Source organism: Adiantum capillus-veneris, chromosome 10 (assembly GCF_014529385.1).
Source record: "Adiantum capillus-veneris isolate H3 chromosome 10, ASM1452938v2, whole genome shotgun sequence".
NCBI classification, from domain to species: domain Eukaryota; kingdom Viridiplantae; phylum Streptophyta; class Polypodiopsida; order Polypodiales; family Pteridaceae; genus Adiantum; species Adiantum capillus-veneris.
The window spans coordinates 83,188,034-83,207,194 of record NC_140940.1 but is presented as its reverse complement, the minus strand read 5'-3'; the positions used below and the strand labels follow the sequence as shown (position 1 = coordinate 83,207,194).

The window sequence follows — 19,161 nt, the reverse complement described above, 5'->3', positions numbered from 1 at the left end:
ACCAGCTTAGAGGGCGGCCTCTAACCCTCGGAACAAAACGCCTACTATGTTCTTGGCAACGAGGAACGTGGGTGCACGTTGAAGAGCTTGACCTCAGTGAATCTGAAACGCTCACTTAATCAACAGCCCTATCGCTATTGGCTACTTGCACATTTACAACATACACGTATGCCCGCTCTCGCACCCTTAGGCCCGAGTCACACATGGGCACCTGGATAGGGCCGAAATGGATATTTGGACGCTATTTGTGTCACACGAGTGCGACGATCAGTTTATAATTTATGTTTTCAGCAAACCAAGCAGTCAACTGGCTCCTTACCCACGCTAAGGGTTGAAACCGTATCAGACGTTTTTTTATTTATTTTTGTCAAAGAGCCCCTTGTGTCAAAGGTCTTGGGTTCAAACTCCCTTGACAGCTCGTATGACATGTAGCCCTTAGGGGCTGTTTCCCTAGTCCAAATGATGGATTGACCACCCTAACCCGGTTGGGATGACATACGTTTTCGCGTTACCTGAATTTCGGATATCCGTCGTTTGTCCGGGCTGACGTGTGTGACAGGGGCCTTAGTAGCGTCAGAAAGCATGAAAACAAGGTGATGCATCTATTGCCAATATCTGAGCATATCCGGCCTGAAGATTCCTTGCGACGGCTCGGCGCGAAGGGACCAATGGGGCCTGGCCATGTGGGAATTAGGTTCTTGCTAGCTGACGTGTTTCTCTGTGCAAGGTTCTCGCGCGGTGGACAGGAGACAGATTCTGTTGTTGCTTTCATCGCGAATCGTCTATAGCACAGCTTCTCAAGTTCGCAGCAGGAAGAAAAGCCCTAAAGTCATACGTTCCCGCTCTCTCACACACACACACACACAATAAACGCACTCACACCTCGTGTACGCGCTCTCACGCACCTTCTGTGCGTTGCCGCCACTCATTCGTTTCTGCAGACCCTGACGGTCCCTCCGTGCGGACCTAACTGTTAACTGAATGCCATGAGACCCCCTTCTTCATACCCTTGCAGCTCTCTTCCACGAACCTTGTCCATTGCATGGAACCTTCATTCACCCTCCCGTGCCGCCCTTAACCAATGCTTTCTCCCACACAGGTCCCCGTTTGAGTCCCGTGATGGACTATACCAGTGCCAGGGGGCATGCCCTGCTGGAGGTGCAGTCTCCTCCTTATCAACAGCCAGCAGAGCAGCTTTTTCCGGGTTGTCTTCCTCACCACCATCATCAAGCAGATCAGCATAGCCTATCTGCATCATGTCATATGGACTACATTGACGAACATCATCAGTATAACCCTCATCGTCACCATCACCACCACCACCACCACCATCATCATATCCAGCAGCAACCAGTTCAGCACCTGCATTCACATCCATTCCCTGTCGCAGGGGGCTATATTGACTTGGGTGGTGACTTCATTGGATCAGAAGCGAACCCTTGTGATGTTCTGCCTCATCTTGAGAAGGAGAAACAGGGGCTACCTCAGACTCAGTATGTAGATCAGTTTAGTGGTGCTAGTGTGCAGGCATCTTACAAGCCATGTGACGATGGTTATGTTTCAGTTAAAACACATGAGGATGCACATTTCCCAGTAAAGGTATGTGAAGATGCTCATATCCTGCCTGTGCGGCATGAAAACTTGCACTTTGCTCATGATGCACGATATTCTCAGAATCGGCTCCATGCATCACCAAGTGCCTCAGCTTTTGTTGTACCCCGTGTCAAGCTCCTTTGCAGCATTGATGGGAGAATTATGGGCAGGCCAGTTGATGGGAAGCTGAGGTACTGTGGTGGAGACACACATATTATTACCGTGGACCGAGGGATCTGTTTTTCAGACCTTATGGGCAAGTTGTCACGCATGTATGGATCTGTATTCACTTTGAAGTACCAATTGCCAGGAGAGGACTTGGATGCTCTTGTGTCTGTATCTTCAGATGATGATTTACAGAACATGCTTGATGAATATGACAAGATGGTTGCTAGCGGAGGCAACTCCTGGTTCCGGCTCTTTATTTTCCGTAGTCCATCTGATTGTCAGACCTTTTCTCATCTTGAAATTGGCCATGGAAAGGAAAGTTGCTGCGCTCAGATTATGCAAAGTTATATCAATGCTATTAATGGTTTTGATAGCAAAGGAGCCTCTGAGTGTCACCTTGACATGCATCTGGATAATAGCTCAAATGATTTTCAGACATCTTCAAGGACCGCCTCTGATTATACTGACAATACAATTTCCTTCCCATGCGTTCCTCCAAAGGTTTTCTTACGGTTTACTTCAGCCCCATCCTCAGTTTCATCGTCTCCTTCTGTTGCTTCGAGGCTACATTGTAAACAGTGTGGCACTGCAGATGTCTTCCTCCAAATGCCAAAGGACCACCAGGGTTTTGTGACACCTATGAATGATGTTGATGTAAATACTCAAGAGTTGAGTCAGGACTGCCATGCAGATTCTCTCAAGTGTGATCATCATCGAAGCCACGTTCCAGGGGAAAGTCCCAGAATACAGCAGGACTCTTCACTCTCAAGAGTTGATGCTATGTGGATGAAGGAGAATGGCACACATTTTGTTGACTCAGAGGACACTCGGCTGCGTAAACATGAACGGCATCGGGAGACAGGCACCATACTTGTGGATACCCGGCATGATGTTTCAAAACTACATGAATCTCGATGTGAGACCCATCATAGAAACTATCCAGGTGCCCAGCCATTGACATTATCTGTCTGTCATGGTGGCCAGGTTGAAGATGACTTTGGCCAATACGAACCTTTGCAACATTGCAAGCAAGCGCCATTCCTCCACCAATTTCATCACGGAGGTTCACCTCTACATTGTGAGGATCTTCCTCGGCTGCAACGAGGAATAGATAGCCATGGACACTTGCAATTTTCTCAGGAGCCTATGCATATCCATTTAGCCAATGCTAATGTAACAAGTTCAGTCCCCCCAAAGCCATTGAGTTCAGCACCATCATCACCTCGAAACTTGCATCATCAAGGATGCTGTTGCTGTCAGCAACACTTTCAAGTTGATCGTGGCATCAGTGTTTCTCTTGGGGAGTACCGACACACCAAAAAGCCATTCTATTTTGGCGATCGTACTATCCGGAGGCATGGCTTGCCTCTCCTTTCTCGGTTTGGTGATGGGCAAAACTTCTGCTCTGATTCTACTGCTTTGCCTTGTCCGCCAACTTTGGAAAAAGGTTTGGAATGGAATGAACAGGAACATGATGCATGCTCAAGAAAGCACACACTTAGGAGAATCAACACTCACTGTCACCTGGTTGATTGTGGTGCAAAAGAGAATCTTGCCCACAGTTTTATTGAGCCTGTGCATGGTCTTCGTGAGGGAAGCCTACACCAATGCTCGTCCTGTTTTCAAGACTTTCATCACGTGAAAGGGCAGCATCTGGACAAGGCAAGGGCATTGCCAAATCCTGAATTTCAGGCTTACACGGGGCAGTATGACATACACTCTGGAAAACCTGAAGAGAATTTAACAACAGGAAGGCTGATGCTTGATCTCAAAGCGGATCCTAAGAGTGACAGAGTGAATGATAGCGTGACAGGTCCAGACTACAATATTGGACAAGGCACTTTAGAAACACGAATCCCAAGTATGCGAGAAGGTCTGGAGGCATCAGGATATGTGCACATGCAGTCTTCTAGGTGTTCTTCTGTATATCAGCACAAAGAATCTGATTCTGACTTAAAATCAGAATCATTTAGCTCTACAGATGCAGTGGCAGGTTCTCTGTCAAGGAACTCTTTGGAGCCTACAGGTTGGGCTGAATCCCCTCCTCTTGCTGTACACAATGATGAGATAAAGGAGAGGGTAGTTCATGAAGGTACTTCTCAAGTCAACCTTATTGCTAGTACTATACAGTTGGTGGATGGGACTGTTAATCATGAAAACACTGGGGACACATGTAAAAGGCCAAATTTTGATTGCATAGACTCCTATGCGAGGGTTAGGTCTTTAATCGCACCTGCAAATGCTGGTGGACTAAGGGTTGAGGATTCTCCAGTTTCTTACTTGATGCACACGCCAGAAGCTAAAAGTACCATATCAAATGTTTGCAGTTCACACCCTCATGACTGCTCTGTGAGTTCCTCACAACCCTCTGCTTTACTGACTTTGGATTCAGACACCTTCAGGGGATCAACTGCGTTTGCCTTGCCTATCTATGATCAGAGTGTCATAAACAGTGTAAATAATAGAACTTTCTCTTTTGGTCCCAGTGACCTGAAGAGTGTCAGCACTGTAAAAGAAGCCCCAGAACAATGCTTGAAAAACAGGACCACTTTTATCACAGCACCTCATCAAAGTTATGGCCAAAATCAGGAGATGGTTAAAATTAATGTTCAGGCTGCTCCTCATAAAATTCCCGAGCAGGAAACCACATCTGTACTGGAAGAATTGAGGGCACTTTCCAGACATTCATCTAGACCGTGCAGTGCAGATTCATCTAGACCGTGCATTGTAAAAGAAGCCCCAGAACAATGCTTGAAAAACAGGACCACTTTTATCACAGCACCTCATCAAAGTTATGGTCAAAATCAGGAGATGGTTAAAATTAATGTTCAGGCTGCTCCTCATAAAACTCCCGAGCTGGAAACCACATCCGTACTGGAAGAATCGAGGGCACTTTCCAGACATTCATCTAGACCGTGCAGTGCAGATTCAGTAGTTCATGACAAAGGGAATGCACCACTAGAGACTGTGCCATTGGCTCAGAGTAGAGTGACAAGCGAGATACTGCAAGAGGTAGATGGTTGCTTTCTATTGTTGAGTGTAATTTTGTTTTATGTGCAGAGCTATGTGGTCAAGCAAGTCATGGCATATGCAGCATTTATAAACTCCAGTTTGCACTCTAGGAGTATGGCTCTGCATTTGCTGATTTAATGGTGTCAGTTTTTGTTGAATGGCACAATTTTATTTTTTTGTGAGGATGCTTTCTTTGGCTCTTCAATAGATTGCTTCATCATGTGATTCAGTTTTATGGATACTCAAAGGTATCATAGATTATACACATCTATGGGTCATATTTGTTTCTCGTCTCATCAGTAGAGGATTGAGACAGGTTCAAAATGGAGGCAGCGGATGATCATAGTTCTTAATTGCACGTTGAGTGAATGGAGAATTCTTACTTTCCATTCCATGGCTTTTTAACAGTGCATCTCCTCCAATGTGGTAATTCTCTCCTGCAGATTATTGATGGCCTGATATGCCTCCATTAACTCACTTTGAAGAGTTAAGATATTAGCCTCGTCCCTTGTGTGCCCTTGCATAGCTACATTGTACATGCCTGCCACTATCCTTTGTAATGCCTAATAATATGAGTCCGTCATACTCCATTGCCCAGCTGAGGAACTTGGTAGCGCTACAGGTCTCCTGATCTCTTCTTGCGCTACCTTGGGATCTTGGAACGGAGGAGAGATGTTCATTGTTCTGATCTTTAGGGTCTACTTGTGCTTGTGAGACCTTTGGCTGAGATGTAGCTTCCTGAGCTACTTGCTCTTCTGCATCACCAAAAGAATGTTCATTCACCTCGGAGTGAGAACTTCTAGAGGTGCTCTCCGACTCAGGTCTTTCCTTTATGGCCTTTGCAGTTTCTGCCTCTTTAGCTTCTTTCTCCTCCTCTTCTTCCAGTTGAGCGAATAATTCCTCCAGCACTTTCGGAGTAGTTGGTGGGGCCATTGGATTCTCGGTCCGCAACTTTCTGGGAATTCACTTTTCCAGAAAATCTCTTGCGTCAACCTGTTGCTTCTTGAATTCTTCTGCTTGTCTTTCAACTCTCGCTTCCTTCTGTGCTTTTTCCTCCCGAGCTAACTTTACCGCTGTCATCGACTTCGTGCCCTTTTTCGTTTCAGGCTCTTCATCAGTCTACTCGGACACTTGCAATCTCCTTTTTGACGTTGTTCTTGCAGTTTGAGTTGACCTCTATGTGGCAGTCTTTTCATCACTTCGTATTTCTTGATAACTTATCCATGTGTTCTAAGTAGGTGCTTTCGGCAAATTCTGGGCCGCTCCAATAGCGTGGTAAGAAATTCTTGCGAGTATTTCTGGTGCGCCAAGATGGCATGCTTCTTCTTCTCTGTCAGGAGTTCTAAGATATACTGGGCATGATTTATCTGTATCTGCTGGTGAGCCGATGTATATGCTTTAGCCACCATATGGTTTGGCGTTGTGAAACGGGTTGGCCTTTTATCTTCAATCAGAAAGAACTGCATAAATATTCGTGTGGGCAACTCAGCCTCTTGACATATTATGTTTGCGAAGGTTGCAGAGGCTCCTTTCTTGACAAATACTTTGGGTTTCAACTTTCAACTCTTTTTTGCCCCTTCATTAGGGCTCCCTCGTTTGAGATATGCAATGCTTCAACGATCATCTCTGCTGTGATTAACACCTGTACTTTGTCATCATCCAATGTAGTGATTTCTGTTGTCTCATCTTCCTTCATGCTTGTGTACAACTCACGGGCTCTCTGAATATCTACGCTGCATAGGTGCAACTGGAAGTAGTTGAGTAGGCCTGTTTTCTCCAAGGCTTCTTCCAGTGGTAATCTTCTAGCGAGGTTATAGGCCTCTTCTGGTATCATTGGCAGCACTACCATTTTGTTCTCTTTGTCTCTGTAGACGGATTCTTCTAACTCTAATCTTTCCCTCTCAATGTATGTAGAGGTCTCTCAAAGGAAGTCCTTGAGAAAGGTGAACTTTGGTAACTGCTCCAGCTTCTTCTTGCGACTCCACTTCTTAGGGTTGCCATTTGCATCGGTCTTCATAGCTCCTGTAAAGCTGTCACATAATGGTAGCATCTTTAGTGGCCTTTCAGCTTTTGGGGCTCTGCTTTTGGGCATCCCTTGTACCAATAAATAAGTGGGCAAGGCCTCACTTCTCAAAGCATCTGGACATAGAGTCTGAAAGTGAGCACCCTCCCACTCTCTTGTACTTTGAACACAGATTAATACAAAAAGGAATACCGAAAGGGGCGCCAGTCTTTGGGGCCAATATCTCTAGGCACGGAACTACGCCGGGCCGTCTTGACTCAAGTGTGAACTGTTTTGAAGTCAATCTCTGTTGTGTCGCGGTAGAATCTTGACTTGGGGTGTCCAAGTTTGTTACACATTGTAAATCATTCCAAATTTCAAACCATGATTAATTGGCAACGTATTTAGCAATCGCATCTAGATCCAGTCGGGACCTCACAGAAGCCCTGGCCCTGATTAACTAATCCATATTGCAATCATGTGTCACAAGATGGGTACCACGTGCCAATAGAAAAGAACAGATTGAACAGACTTTTAGCACTTCAATAACCACTGAACTGAGAGAAAGAGATGACACGCAACACGGAGTGACGGAATTCCACCCCAGAGAGTATCGGCCCCAAAACCTTGGTGCCCCTTTCGGTATTTCTTTATATTGCATCAACACAGTACAAGCCGATACTCCAGACTCTGCACCTTCTCCAGGAAGCATGCCAGAGAATGAGCCCTTAGCACATATTTAAAGGCCCTTGGCCTATGAAAAGCAGTTTACATGAAAAGCCTTCAAACTCAAAAGCTTTTGGTCCAAAAGCAATGTCAAAAAGCTGCCAACGTAAATCACGGAATTCCGCACAGCAGTCAGCAGTTAGCACAAAACGCGGAAATTCATACAGCTTGCCACATCAGCACTGTCAGCGTAATTTCCGGAAATCTGCCACATCATCAGTTTTTTTTTTTGCGCAAGTCTTTTTTTTGTGGGTCCTGCTTTATTTTAATCCTTTATGTTACTTGGGGCCCCATCGGACGGGGTCCCCATAAGTTGGTAGGACTTCTTCTTTTGTTACTTGTTTTTCTTAGGGTTTAGGCCCCTCGATCGGCATCTGTTAGTTGGCTCCATTCTTCAGGGCTTTGACACGACAGCAGTTTGTGACACATGTCTATAGATATTCATGAGACCGAAATGCTGCAGTCATTTTGTTTTTCAGGTCCTGCGCTCAAACAAGTCAAGTACAAATCAATCAGTATCATTTTCATTTTTTGGAATTCCAGTTCATAGTCATACAAAAGAATACTGTCAGCTCAGCAGTATCCCTGAAACCCAAAGGGACATTAGTGACTCTATATCAAAAATCGGGGCAATGTGTTCATAAAGGAGCGGAGGGACTCCCCTCTTGTGCAAACCCGCTGCACTAGATTCGCCCATGCTGAAATCGGGGTTCTATCAGAGTAGACTATGCTAAATCGAATGCTTTAAGGTGAAGTTCCACAATTTGAGGAGTATCTGCTAGGTCCTCCTCCTCCATCCACTTCGCATCCAAAGCAGGATAGTTCTTGAATTTAACCAAGAACCGCCTAATCACTTTACCTTTAATCTTTCTATCTTTATGTGCCAGTATCTGTTTTGGAACGAGTATCTCCTCGCTTTCTGCCACTTCGGGTTGCTCATCTGGCTCCCCATCATCGGGCACATCGCCTTTAGAAGGCTTCAAGAGACTTGTCATGCGCACATCTAACCCTATGTGTACGTGGACAAGCTATTTCATGACAAGGGTTCAATTAACCTAGCTTAGGAAGTGTTCTGGCACTTTTGTGAGTCTGTTCATAGACCGTGCATGTCCAGGCACTTAGAGTAGATGCCTATCCTCTGGTTGCACACAACATGATCATCAAATTACAGTCAGAACCCCTCAGGAGCATTTTACAGTGCACAACACCTAATTTTCCTATTTTAGCCATTTTTCACTTATTATTAATACATGACTTTGTTGGGAAACTGGGTAGGGCAATTTGTCCAAGACAATATATAAAGAAACCTAGTGCTAGTGTTTTCTGGCAGAAGAGGCAGCAGGGACCAAGTGTCCTACATAGCACCTTCTCAGCAAGACTCCCCGGCAGGCAACCTAGCCTTTTCAACCACCAAGGACCAACGTTTTTCAGCATTGCAGATCAACCTCTACATTTGCAGTTGTAGATCAGCCTGGCGGTAGCAGAACATTGCAGATTCCCTAGCGTTTTTGCAACAGGACAATAGATCAGCCCTAGCGTTTTGGTCGCACGTAACCCAAGTCCACTTGGGCGTGTCGATTCCTAATCGTGTTTTTGAAGAGTGATAGGAAACCCAAGAAAGAAGGGCTTGTCCAGCCTCCCCTTGTTTCTCTTTTCACTCATTGAGAGGGGACCGTGCACTTAGCGGCCAAGAACCCAAGGACCTCAAGACCCCAAGTTCCTCGTGAACTTAAGAACCCAAGATCTCAATGTATGGTCATCACCCGAAGCGGCATGGATACTTCGCATGGAGGTGATGAGCATGGAAGTGGCGAAGACGAATTTTCATGTCACATGACACATCCAACCCTATGTGTCCGTGGACAAGCTACAACATGATCAGGGTTCAGTTCAGTCAAGTCAGTCTAGAATAGGAAGTGATCTGGCACTTTTGTGAGTCCGTTCGCAGACCGTGCATACCCAGACACTTAGATTGGATGCATATCCTTTGGTTGCACACAACATGACCATCAGATTCCCATTTGGAATCAGATCCCATCAAGAAACTTTTTACAGTGCATAGACCTATTTTCCCTATTTTTGATATTTTTCACTTATTATTTTTAAGCGACTTTTGTTGGAAAGTAGGTAGGGCAATTTTGCTAAGTTAATATATAATCAAACTACAGTTAGCACTTTCTGGCAGAAGAGGCAACAGGAGCACCTTGCTCAACAGGCAACTTCTTAGCAAGACCAACACCCGCAGCAGCATAGCGTTTTCAGCCAGCTGAGGACCTAATGTTTTTGCATCAGATCAGCCTCGGCGTCATCACGACACAGCAGATCAGCCTAGCGTTTTGCATTTGCAGAACCACAGGCGACAGTAGGACCAAGATCATCCCTAGCGTTTTTGGTTTGCAGAACAACCCTAGCGTTTTTGCAGATCATGGCGACAGAATCAGCCATAGGACCAGTGTTTTCAGTTTTCAGCCTTTAGACACAGCAGAACCACCCCCGAACCTCACAGATCTCACCTTCCCGCAGCAGATCCTCGTCGCACGGTCAGTTTCCACAAGGTTTACAGTTTCAGCCTGGAAAACGCATATTTCAGCATCTGCGTTTTCAGCGCGTCGTCGTCACATCGTTGTCGTCGACATCGTCACCAACATAGAGTCAAAATTCAGTAGATAAAGATTTGCAGATTTCAGCCATTAGCAGTTTCAGATTTCAGCCGGTCTCGTCGTCGTTGACATCATCGGCAAGTCCAAGCATTGTAGAGATTTGTGCAATCATAAGTAGACCGCTCTCGCCATAGAGAGTGGGGCCCTTGGAGGAGGGTTTGACAGCATCTCTGGTGTCGTATTCTCTTCTCTCTCTATCTCTCAGTCTCATACACTTCCTCGCACAGTGTCCATTCACTTTGTTTGTGTCCATTGCACTCTCTCACTAAAGGAACGGAAGGCTCTCCCTTCAGTAAGTAAAAGGAACCTTGAGCACAGTTAGGAGCACTCATCTTGAGCAAAGTTTAAACATTCATTCCGTTGCACCCTACATTGGTATCAGAGCTTTGACAGTGTTCTGTATCACTCAAGGAAAGAACCACAAGAACCACAATTTTTTTTGCTTGTTGAGGTCAGACGTAACCCGAGTTCACTTGGGCATGTTGATTCCTAATCGTGTTTTTGAAGAGTGACAGGAATCCCAAGAAAGAAATGCATGTCTAGCCTTCCTTTGTGCCTCTTTTCACTCATTGAGAGCGGACCGTGCACTTAGCGGCCGGCCAATCGACGTAAGGTGGGAAAAAGCGACCTAGTTGTGAGCGCAAGGCCGCCAAGGGGTGCGCACGCGGAAAAGAGCAGAACTCGGGTGAAGAGAAGATCCTTCTCTAACACAGATTGCAAGCAAAAGAAGAACCTAAAGACCCTCAAGAACTCAAGACCCTCAAGAACCCAAGAACCCAAGACCCACAAGAATCCAAGTTCCTCGTGAACTTAAGACCACAAGAACCCGCGACTTCAGTGGATGGTGATCATTCGAAGCGGAATGGATACTTCGCTTGGAGGTGATGAGCATGAAAGAGGCGAAGAAGAATTTTTCCCACCTGGAGGTTTTTTCGACCCTCCCCCTTCCCCATCTACGACAGGGATTGCCCTAATTCCTATGGAGGCTTTCGACGAGGATGATGGACAAGGAGTTCGCAGAAAGAAGGGCAGCCATAGATCGTGACTACGAAGAAACAGTGGAAGCCATAGATTGTGACTACGAAGAAACAGTGGCAACCATAGAGCGTAAGTACGACTTTGAAGACAAAGAAAATCAAGCCAAATTGGATTACGAGAACAAAGAAAGTCAAGCCAAATTTGATCGCGAGAACAAAGAAAGACAAGCAACATTTGATTGCGAGAACAAAGCAAGAAAAGAGCAGAGCGACCAACACATAGAAGAGTTCTTGCGACTCTTTTCTATTGTGCAGGCGCAGTTTGCACAGATTCGAGAAAAGGAGACTCTCTCAGTCTTTTCTTCTCCAAAGCATGACACACATGATTTGAATGATAATGATTTGCATGATGATAAGCATGATGATTTGAATGACAATGATAAGCACGATGATTTGACTGACAATGACAAGCATGATGATTTGAATGACAATGATAAGCACGATGATTTGACTGACAATGACAAGCATGATGATTTGTATGATGAACAAGATTTGATTTCTCACAAGCATGATCCAAAGATTTTTCTCGAGTCGAGGTCCAAAGAACCCACACAGGAAGATTCGACCAATCAGGGAGAACCGATCTTGGCTCTCGAGCCTAGGTTCAAAGAACCCCCACAGGAAGTATTATGTGTTCGAGTGATTAGTCAGCACGCATTGTACGAGTGTTTCATTCGTGATTGTTTCCTGTATTTTCGTCAGCGTCTGTACGTGATTCCTTTTCCTAGGCATGACGTATTGTACGTTGAGCACGTTCCACTCATGAACGAGCACAAATGTATACGGATTGTTCATGAAAAGCTGAAAAGTATGCATTCAAGGAAGTCGCATTCCATGTCTCTTCCTTGGCACGACACAATTGTAGAAAGAGTACCTGAAAGTATGAGCACCAAGCATGGGCATTTCCATCGTGTTTTGCCACAGTTGATTGATATGGATCAGAAAGACACGATCCGATCTCATTGTTTGCGTGTGTGTGGTGAACTGTTTGGCACTCCGTCTATTTGTTCATCTACATTACATGCATAGTCTTTGAAGAAGACAAGATTTTTTCCACTCACTTTACATGTAATGGGTATGTTCATGGTTTTGTGTTGGAAGTGGTTTCAGGAATTTTCAGCCATGGAGATTCTTGAAGAAGAAAGAAGCATGACTCTAGACGAAGTTGAAGCAAGGAAGGAGACTCAGAAGACTTTGTGTCGCTTTCGGCGCGGCCCAAAGAAGCAAGCATTGCAGACCTTTATGAAGTTCAAGTATCGCACAACCCACACATCAGAGTGGGCCGGCGAAGAGTCCCTGCTAGGATTCCAGACCCTGTTGGCGATCTCCCTTGACGCCATACAGTTCGGTACCAGTACCTCATTTGAAAAGGAGGGGATGTCACATGACACATCCAACCCTATGTGTCCGTGGACAAGCTACAGCATTATCAGGGTTCAGTTCAGTCAAGTCAGTCTAGAATAGGAAGTGATCTGGCACATTTGTGAGTCTGTTCGCAAACCGTGCATGCCCAGACACTTAGATTAGATGCATATCCTCTGGTTGCACACAACATGACCATCAGATCCCATCAAGAGCATTTTAGAGTGCATACATCTATTTTCCCTATTTTTGACATTTTTCACTTATTATTTTTAAGTGACTTTTGTTGGAAAGTAGGTCAAGAAGATCTCGTTTAGAGAACAGATTGAGCGGTTTACCTCGGGTCTACCTACAGAGATCCGAGATCACTGCTTGGAACAGAAGTCAGCTTCTATTCAGGAGTTGATCAGTCATGCAAAACGGGGCTTTGCCATTCACTCTGGTAGTCTGACCTACCCCACCGATGAGGTCATGACACAACAAGCCGAATAGACTTCAGCGAATGAAAGTAAAAAGAGAAAGAGCAACCCAGAAAAGAAGGATGCACGACCCAAGCTTACTCCTGAGGAGAGAGCTCGCTTCATTAGGGAGGGAAAGTGCTTTGGATGCGGGGAACACGGACATATCTCACGAAGTGCCCTAACAAGGCACCGGATGAACAAGATGAAGAAAGGCCAGAAAGTTCAAAAGCAGCTGAGAGACGTGGCAGAAAAGGTAGATAAAAAGCAGAACTGACACCACATGTCGTGGGACCTGCATCGAATCAAATGAATGAAAGTACAAACTTTGCCGCTTTTAGGGCAAAGTGAAGGATCAAGAAGCTCTTTTGAAGGAGCCAAGGCCAACTTCTTTTCACTTGAAATTGACGGCTCGATTTGAAATTACGCCCGACCGATTGATGCCACAGGTGGAGGTAGTTCGACTGGCATCCTGATACAGGATGTTGCCATTACACCAAGCATTGGCAAACTTCGTTTGCAATGACAAGGGTATTTAGGGCACGCGAGTGACGTTCTACTCGGAATCCCTTGATACCACACCGTGGTTGACTACCGGGCCGAGAAAGCGACTTGAAGGGCTCAGAGATTGTACTTGATGAACTTCAGTTTCTTTACTCATTCTTTTGGGAGAGAACTGAACGATGGATAAATGTCGAATATGTTTTGACCTGAACAAAAGACCGCCAAGATTTTTCTCCACACTCATGCAGATTGCTTTTTAGAGGGCCTGAAGATCATACCATTGATCTGATACCTGGAAGAACGCCACCGAACCGGCCACCTTACCGTGTGAGCCGAGCACTGAATGAAGAGATTATGAACCAAGTGAAAGACCTCTTGGAAAAGAGTCTTGTCCAACCTAGTACTTCATCGTATTGCTCTCCAGTGTTGTTGGTTTTGAAGGAAGACGGATCTTGGAGAATGTGCATCGATTTTAGAGGATCGATGATATACTTGACATAGGATCCTCGTGCTTTAGCAGGATTGATACGAAGAGTGGATATCATCAGATCAGAATTGCGCGGGGAGACGTCTACAAGACAACTTTCCGGACGACTTTTGGGTTATTTAAGTTTTTGGTGATGCCTTTTGGCTTAACCAATGCTCCTGCTACATTTAACCGGATGATGGACATGATTTTTTGAGAGTACAGGCTATTTGTTGGCACTTTCTTTGATGATATCATTGTTTTCTCCAAGAATGAGGCAGAACACAGAGATCATCTGCTTCAGAGATACACTTTTTGGGACACATTGTCTCAGCAGCAGGAGTGCAAATGGATCCGGCCAAGATAGACACTATCCGTGATTGGCCCGATTTGAAGAATGTTCATGAAGTTGGAAGCTTCTTGGGACTGTGTTTCGTACTAGAGGCGGTTCATTCGAAAGTTGCAGAGGTTGCTTCCCCTTTGCATATCTTGACACAGAAAGGAGTCCCTTTCTCGTGGGGATCTACAGAGGTGACTGCCTTTCAGACATTGAAAGAGAAATTGACTACGGGACCAGTGTTGCCTTTGCCGGACTTACAAAAGTCTTTTGAAGTATATTGTGATGCTTGTGGTCGTAGTCTGGGTGCGGTCTTAATGCAAGAAGGCCATGTCATTGCTTACGAGAGCCGATTGTTCTCAAGGCCGGAGATGACAGCAAGATTTATGAGAAAGAGCTTTTGGCGGTTATCCATGCTCTTACTCAGTGGCGGCATTACCTACTCGGAGCAGATTTTACTGTCTTTACAAACCATCAGAGTTTGCGCTACTTCTTGTCACAGAAGCAACTTTCGGAAAAGCAGATGCCGTGGGCGAACATCTTGTCACGGTTTCACTTCCAGATTGTCCATTGCAGGGACAGAAGAATGTGGTGGCAGATGCTTTGTCTCAAAAACCGTTGGTTTTGGCTATTTCCGCGATACATCATAGGAGCTTCAAGGATATGGTCAACCAATATGCCACAGATACAGATTTTGCAGACGTTTTCACACGGATACGGGATGGGGAGACAGTAGCAGGATACTCCATTTGGGAAGGCTACTTGATGAGAAAACCATGTTGTGCGTTACACAGCTGTTGAGGGAAAAGGTTATGACTGAATGCCACTGTCCACCTTTTACGGGTCACTGCGGCATTGCTACCACCATGAAAGGGGTAGAGAGATACTTCTTTTGGTCGAGACTCAAAAAGGATATGGAAGAGTTTGTGCGTAGTTGCTTAGTATGCCAGAAGGTCAAGTTTGACAGGCATAAAGCACAGGGATTGTTACAGCCTTTACCCATACCTACCCGCCCCTGGGAAAGTATTGCAATGGATTTCATTTTTGATCTCCCGAGAACACAGAATGGTTACGATGATTTTCCGATTACATGGCATGTCTGAGATGCTGTCTCCGACAGAGACCCCAGAGTTACAAGTTTGTTTTTGGAGGCAATTTGGGAGATCATTGGCACGCAGTTGCAGTTCTCGTCATCGTACACCTGCAGACTGACGGGCAATTTGAGATTGCCAATTCAGTGGTTTTAGATTTATTGAAGTCTTGTATCTCGGATCAGAAGACTCAATGGGAAAAGTACTTACCTTTGGTTAATATGCCTACAATAACACGATACACTCTTCGACGGGGAAGGCGCGATTTGAGATTGTTGAAAGTGCTGCGAATGTTTCACCCTTCCTAAGCACGAAAGATAAGATTTTTGAAGCCGATGAATATACGCGAGACTTAGATACGGCTTTTGCCAAGGTTCGCGAGACTTTGCAGAAGTCTCAAGAACGACAGAAAAATGCAGCGGATCGCCATCGTCACGACTTGAAATTGAAGGTTATGATTGGGTGCTCTTACGTTTTGAGAAGGCATGCCTGAGAAAGAAAAAGGGAAAGGAGAGGCTTTTTCCAAAGCTTAGTATGCGGTACTACGGACTTTTCCACATCACTGAAAAGATAAATGATGTCTCCTGAAACTGCCTGATACTTGGAGGATTCACAACGTAACAAACTGCTGACGTGTCAAAGCCTAAAGAATGGAGCCAACTTACAGATGATGTGGTTGCCCGAGAGAAGAAACCCTAACCCTAATTTTTGCTAAAAACCCTAATTTTGGAAACCCTAACCCTAAAACCTGCAAACCCTAATTCTAGAAACCCTAAGAAGAACAAGCCACAGAAGAAGAAGTCCTACCAACTTATGGGGACCCCGTTCGATGGGGCCCCAAGTGACATAAAGGCATTAAAAATAAAGCAGAACACACTCAAAAGACTTTGCACATCAAAATATGATGATGTGGCACCTGTACGGACGTCCCGGAATTTGCGGCGGATTTTTAGGAAAACCTTGAAAGTTTAGGGAAGTGATTTTTTGGAGTCAGCTTTTCATATTTGATGCTTTTAGGCTTTGGGCCTTTAAATATGAGCCTTGGGGGCCCTCTCTGGCACTCTTCAGCACACAGATTGCAGAGGAGGTGCTCCTCGGCTGTTGTACTTTGCGAATCAGCAATAATATAAAGAAATACCGAAAGGGGCGCCAAGGTTTGGGGCCAATACTCTCTGGGGTGGACTTTCGCCACTCCGTGTCGCGTGGTGTCTCTCTCTCTCTCTCAGTTCAGTTGTTATTGAACAATTGTTATTGAAGTGCTAAAAGCCTGTTCAGTCTGTTCTTTTCTATTGGCACGTGGTGCCCGTCTTGTGACAGTGGTATCAGAGCATCAGGCATGTGCTTTTCTAAAAGCATACCGGTTCTACAAAAGAGCAGACAGAGCTATTGGAATTTGATTTGAGGTATCTTCACCCTCCAACCTGGACTTATTAGCCACTCCCACCCTTACGTCATCGGGCGCGCTCCCGTCTTCACCGATCATGTCTTACAGGGTATAAGCCAATTAAGATCCCTTGCAAGAGAAGGATCCAGATTTGTTTCAAGTCACTGTTTTTCTCAGAAGCAGTGCCATGCAGATGTTGATGTCTACAGTTACCAAGCAGCATACTCCAAGTACTTGGTAAGCTTTCAAGAAAAAAAAAAGAAAAAAAAAAAGCCCGAAGTCACTGTTTTTCTCAGAAGCAGTGCCATGCAGATGTTGATGTCTACAGTTACCAAGCAGCATACTCCAAGTACTTGGTAAGCTTTCAAGAAAAAAAAATTTCGCCCGAAGTTATATGGTTTCTGACATCTTCCTTCTGAGTGCAACTTTCGGCAAAGTGGGGTATCTTGAAATGCTTGCCATGGAAACCCTAGCAGATTATATCTTGAAATTTCTCGACATCTCTCAGTAGATGTCCCTTCACGAGCAGATGACCTTGGAGGTTTAGTGCGATTGCTATCTCTTGGGACTACCATCGCCGCTAAAGAAACACTGTTTGTCCAAGAGCTGATGGACCATGCTGTGCTCGGCTACGACCTCATGGAAGGAATCTAACCCTAATTTTTGGTGCAAGTTTCAAGATGGAAAGTCAGTCGACTTTTCGAGCTCGACTGATGTCGAGATTGCTTTTTAAGTTTGAGTTCTGTTTGATCTTGTTTGGTGATCCTGTTTGGAATCTTTTTGAAATGGATGGTATCTGTTTTGAAGCTGTTTTGGTGCCGATTTGAAATGTTTGACTCTGGTTTCATCGATTGGTGATTTTTACTCCCAGGTGGAGAAGTGAGAAATACTGTTTTGGTATTGTTTGAACCTCGGAACGACGCAGGCCGATGGCTGGGGAGCGTTTCGTTGTATGTTAGAAAACCTCCGAACGATGCAAGCCGATGCCTGGGGAGCGTTTGGTTGTATGCTTGAACCTCCAAGCGACGTAGACTGCGGTCTGGGGAGCGTTTGGTTGTACAATCCTTTGAGCTCATGGCCCGGTTATTTGTGGGGGGAGTGACGAGGTAGTCGTTGAGTAGCTTCATACCGCAGACCGTTTGTCTCGGGGGAGTGCTCAGCGACGCTGTTTGTTGTGTCTTGTAACATGCATATGTAAGCATTTGTGTTGCATTGTGATGTGCCAATTACTGAATATTCCTAATTGGATGAGATTACCTGGGTATGTAATTTTAGTGCATCAAGACACCCGTGGAAGATCAGTACGGTATCTGTGTGATGGCTAATTTTACTATGCTGGAATATCAAGAGTTCCGATCTGGACGAAAGGAGAAGCTAACTCCTTGTTCAAAAGAGCAGAAAGGAGGACGATTACTCTCTTTCAAGAAGGGGAGATGTATCAAACTGCTCACGTGTCAAAGCCTAAAGAATGGAGCCAACTTACAGATGATGTGGCTGCCCGAGAGCAGAAACCCTAACCCTAATTTTTGCCAAAAACCTGAATTTTGGAAACCCTAACCCTAAAACCTACAAACCCTGATTCTGGAAACCCTAACCCTGAAACCTGCAAACGCTAATCCCTAAGAAGAACAAGCAACAGAAGAAGAAGTCCTACCAACTTATAGGGACCCCGTCCGATGGGGCCCCAAGTGACATAAAGGTATTAAAAATAAAGCAGAACACACTCAAAAGACTTTGCACATCAAAATATGATGATGTGGCACTTGTACGGACGTCCCGGAATTTGCGGCGAATTTTTAGGAAAATCCCGAAATTTTAGGAAAGTGATTTTTTGGGGTCAGCTTTTCATATTTGATGCTTTTAGGCTTTGGGCCTTTAAATATGAGGCTTGGGGGCCCTCTCTGGCACTCTTCAACGCACAAATTGCAGAGGAGGTGCTCCCTGACTGTTGTAATTTGCGAATCAGCAATAATATAAATGAGCAACCCGAAGTGGAAGAAAACGAGGAGATCGTTGTTCCTGAATAGATTTTGGCACATAAGGATACGAAGAAAGGTAAAGTCCGAAGGCGGTTCTTGGTTAAGTTCAAGAACTATCTTGCATTTGATGCGAAGTGGATGGAGGAGGAGGACCTAGCAGATACTCCTCGGATTGTGAAACTTTACCTCGATGTTTTTGGTTTAGCACAATCTACTCCAAATGAAACCCAGAATTCAGCTTGGCCAGAGATCTGGTGCAGTGGGATGCGCAAGAGGGGAGTCACTTCGCTCCTTTGTCAACAGATGCCTTGATTTTGATACTAAAGTCACTGATGTCTCTTTGAGCTTCAGGGATATTGAGAGCTGACAGTATTCTGTTGGA

At 45.1% G+C, this 19,161-nt stretch overlaps 1 protein-coding gene across 2 annotated transcripts in view; it reads left to right on the top strand.

The window, feature by feature from the left end:
* The first annotated feature begins 655 nt into the window (after positions 1-655).
* LOC147449158 (RAF-like serine/threonine-protein kinase 20) overlaps positions 656-19,161 on the top strand; it is a 37,448-nt gene continuing 18,942 nt past the window's right edge. Inside the window, exon 1 of one of the 2 annotated variants that reach the window (XM_086521720.1) lies at positions 656-4,773. In XM_086521720.1, the coding sequence (XP_086377846.1) occupies positions 1,120-4,773 (3,654 nt within the window). In that variant the 5' untranslated portion in view covers positions 656-1,119. The remainder of the gene's footprint in view (positions 4,774-19,161) is intronic. The other variant, XM_086521721.1, reaches the window with a different exon arrangement.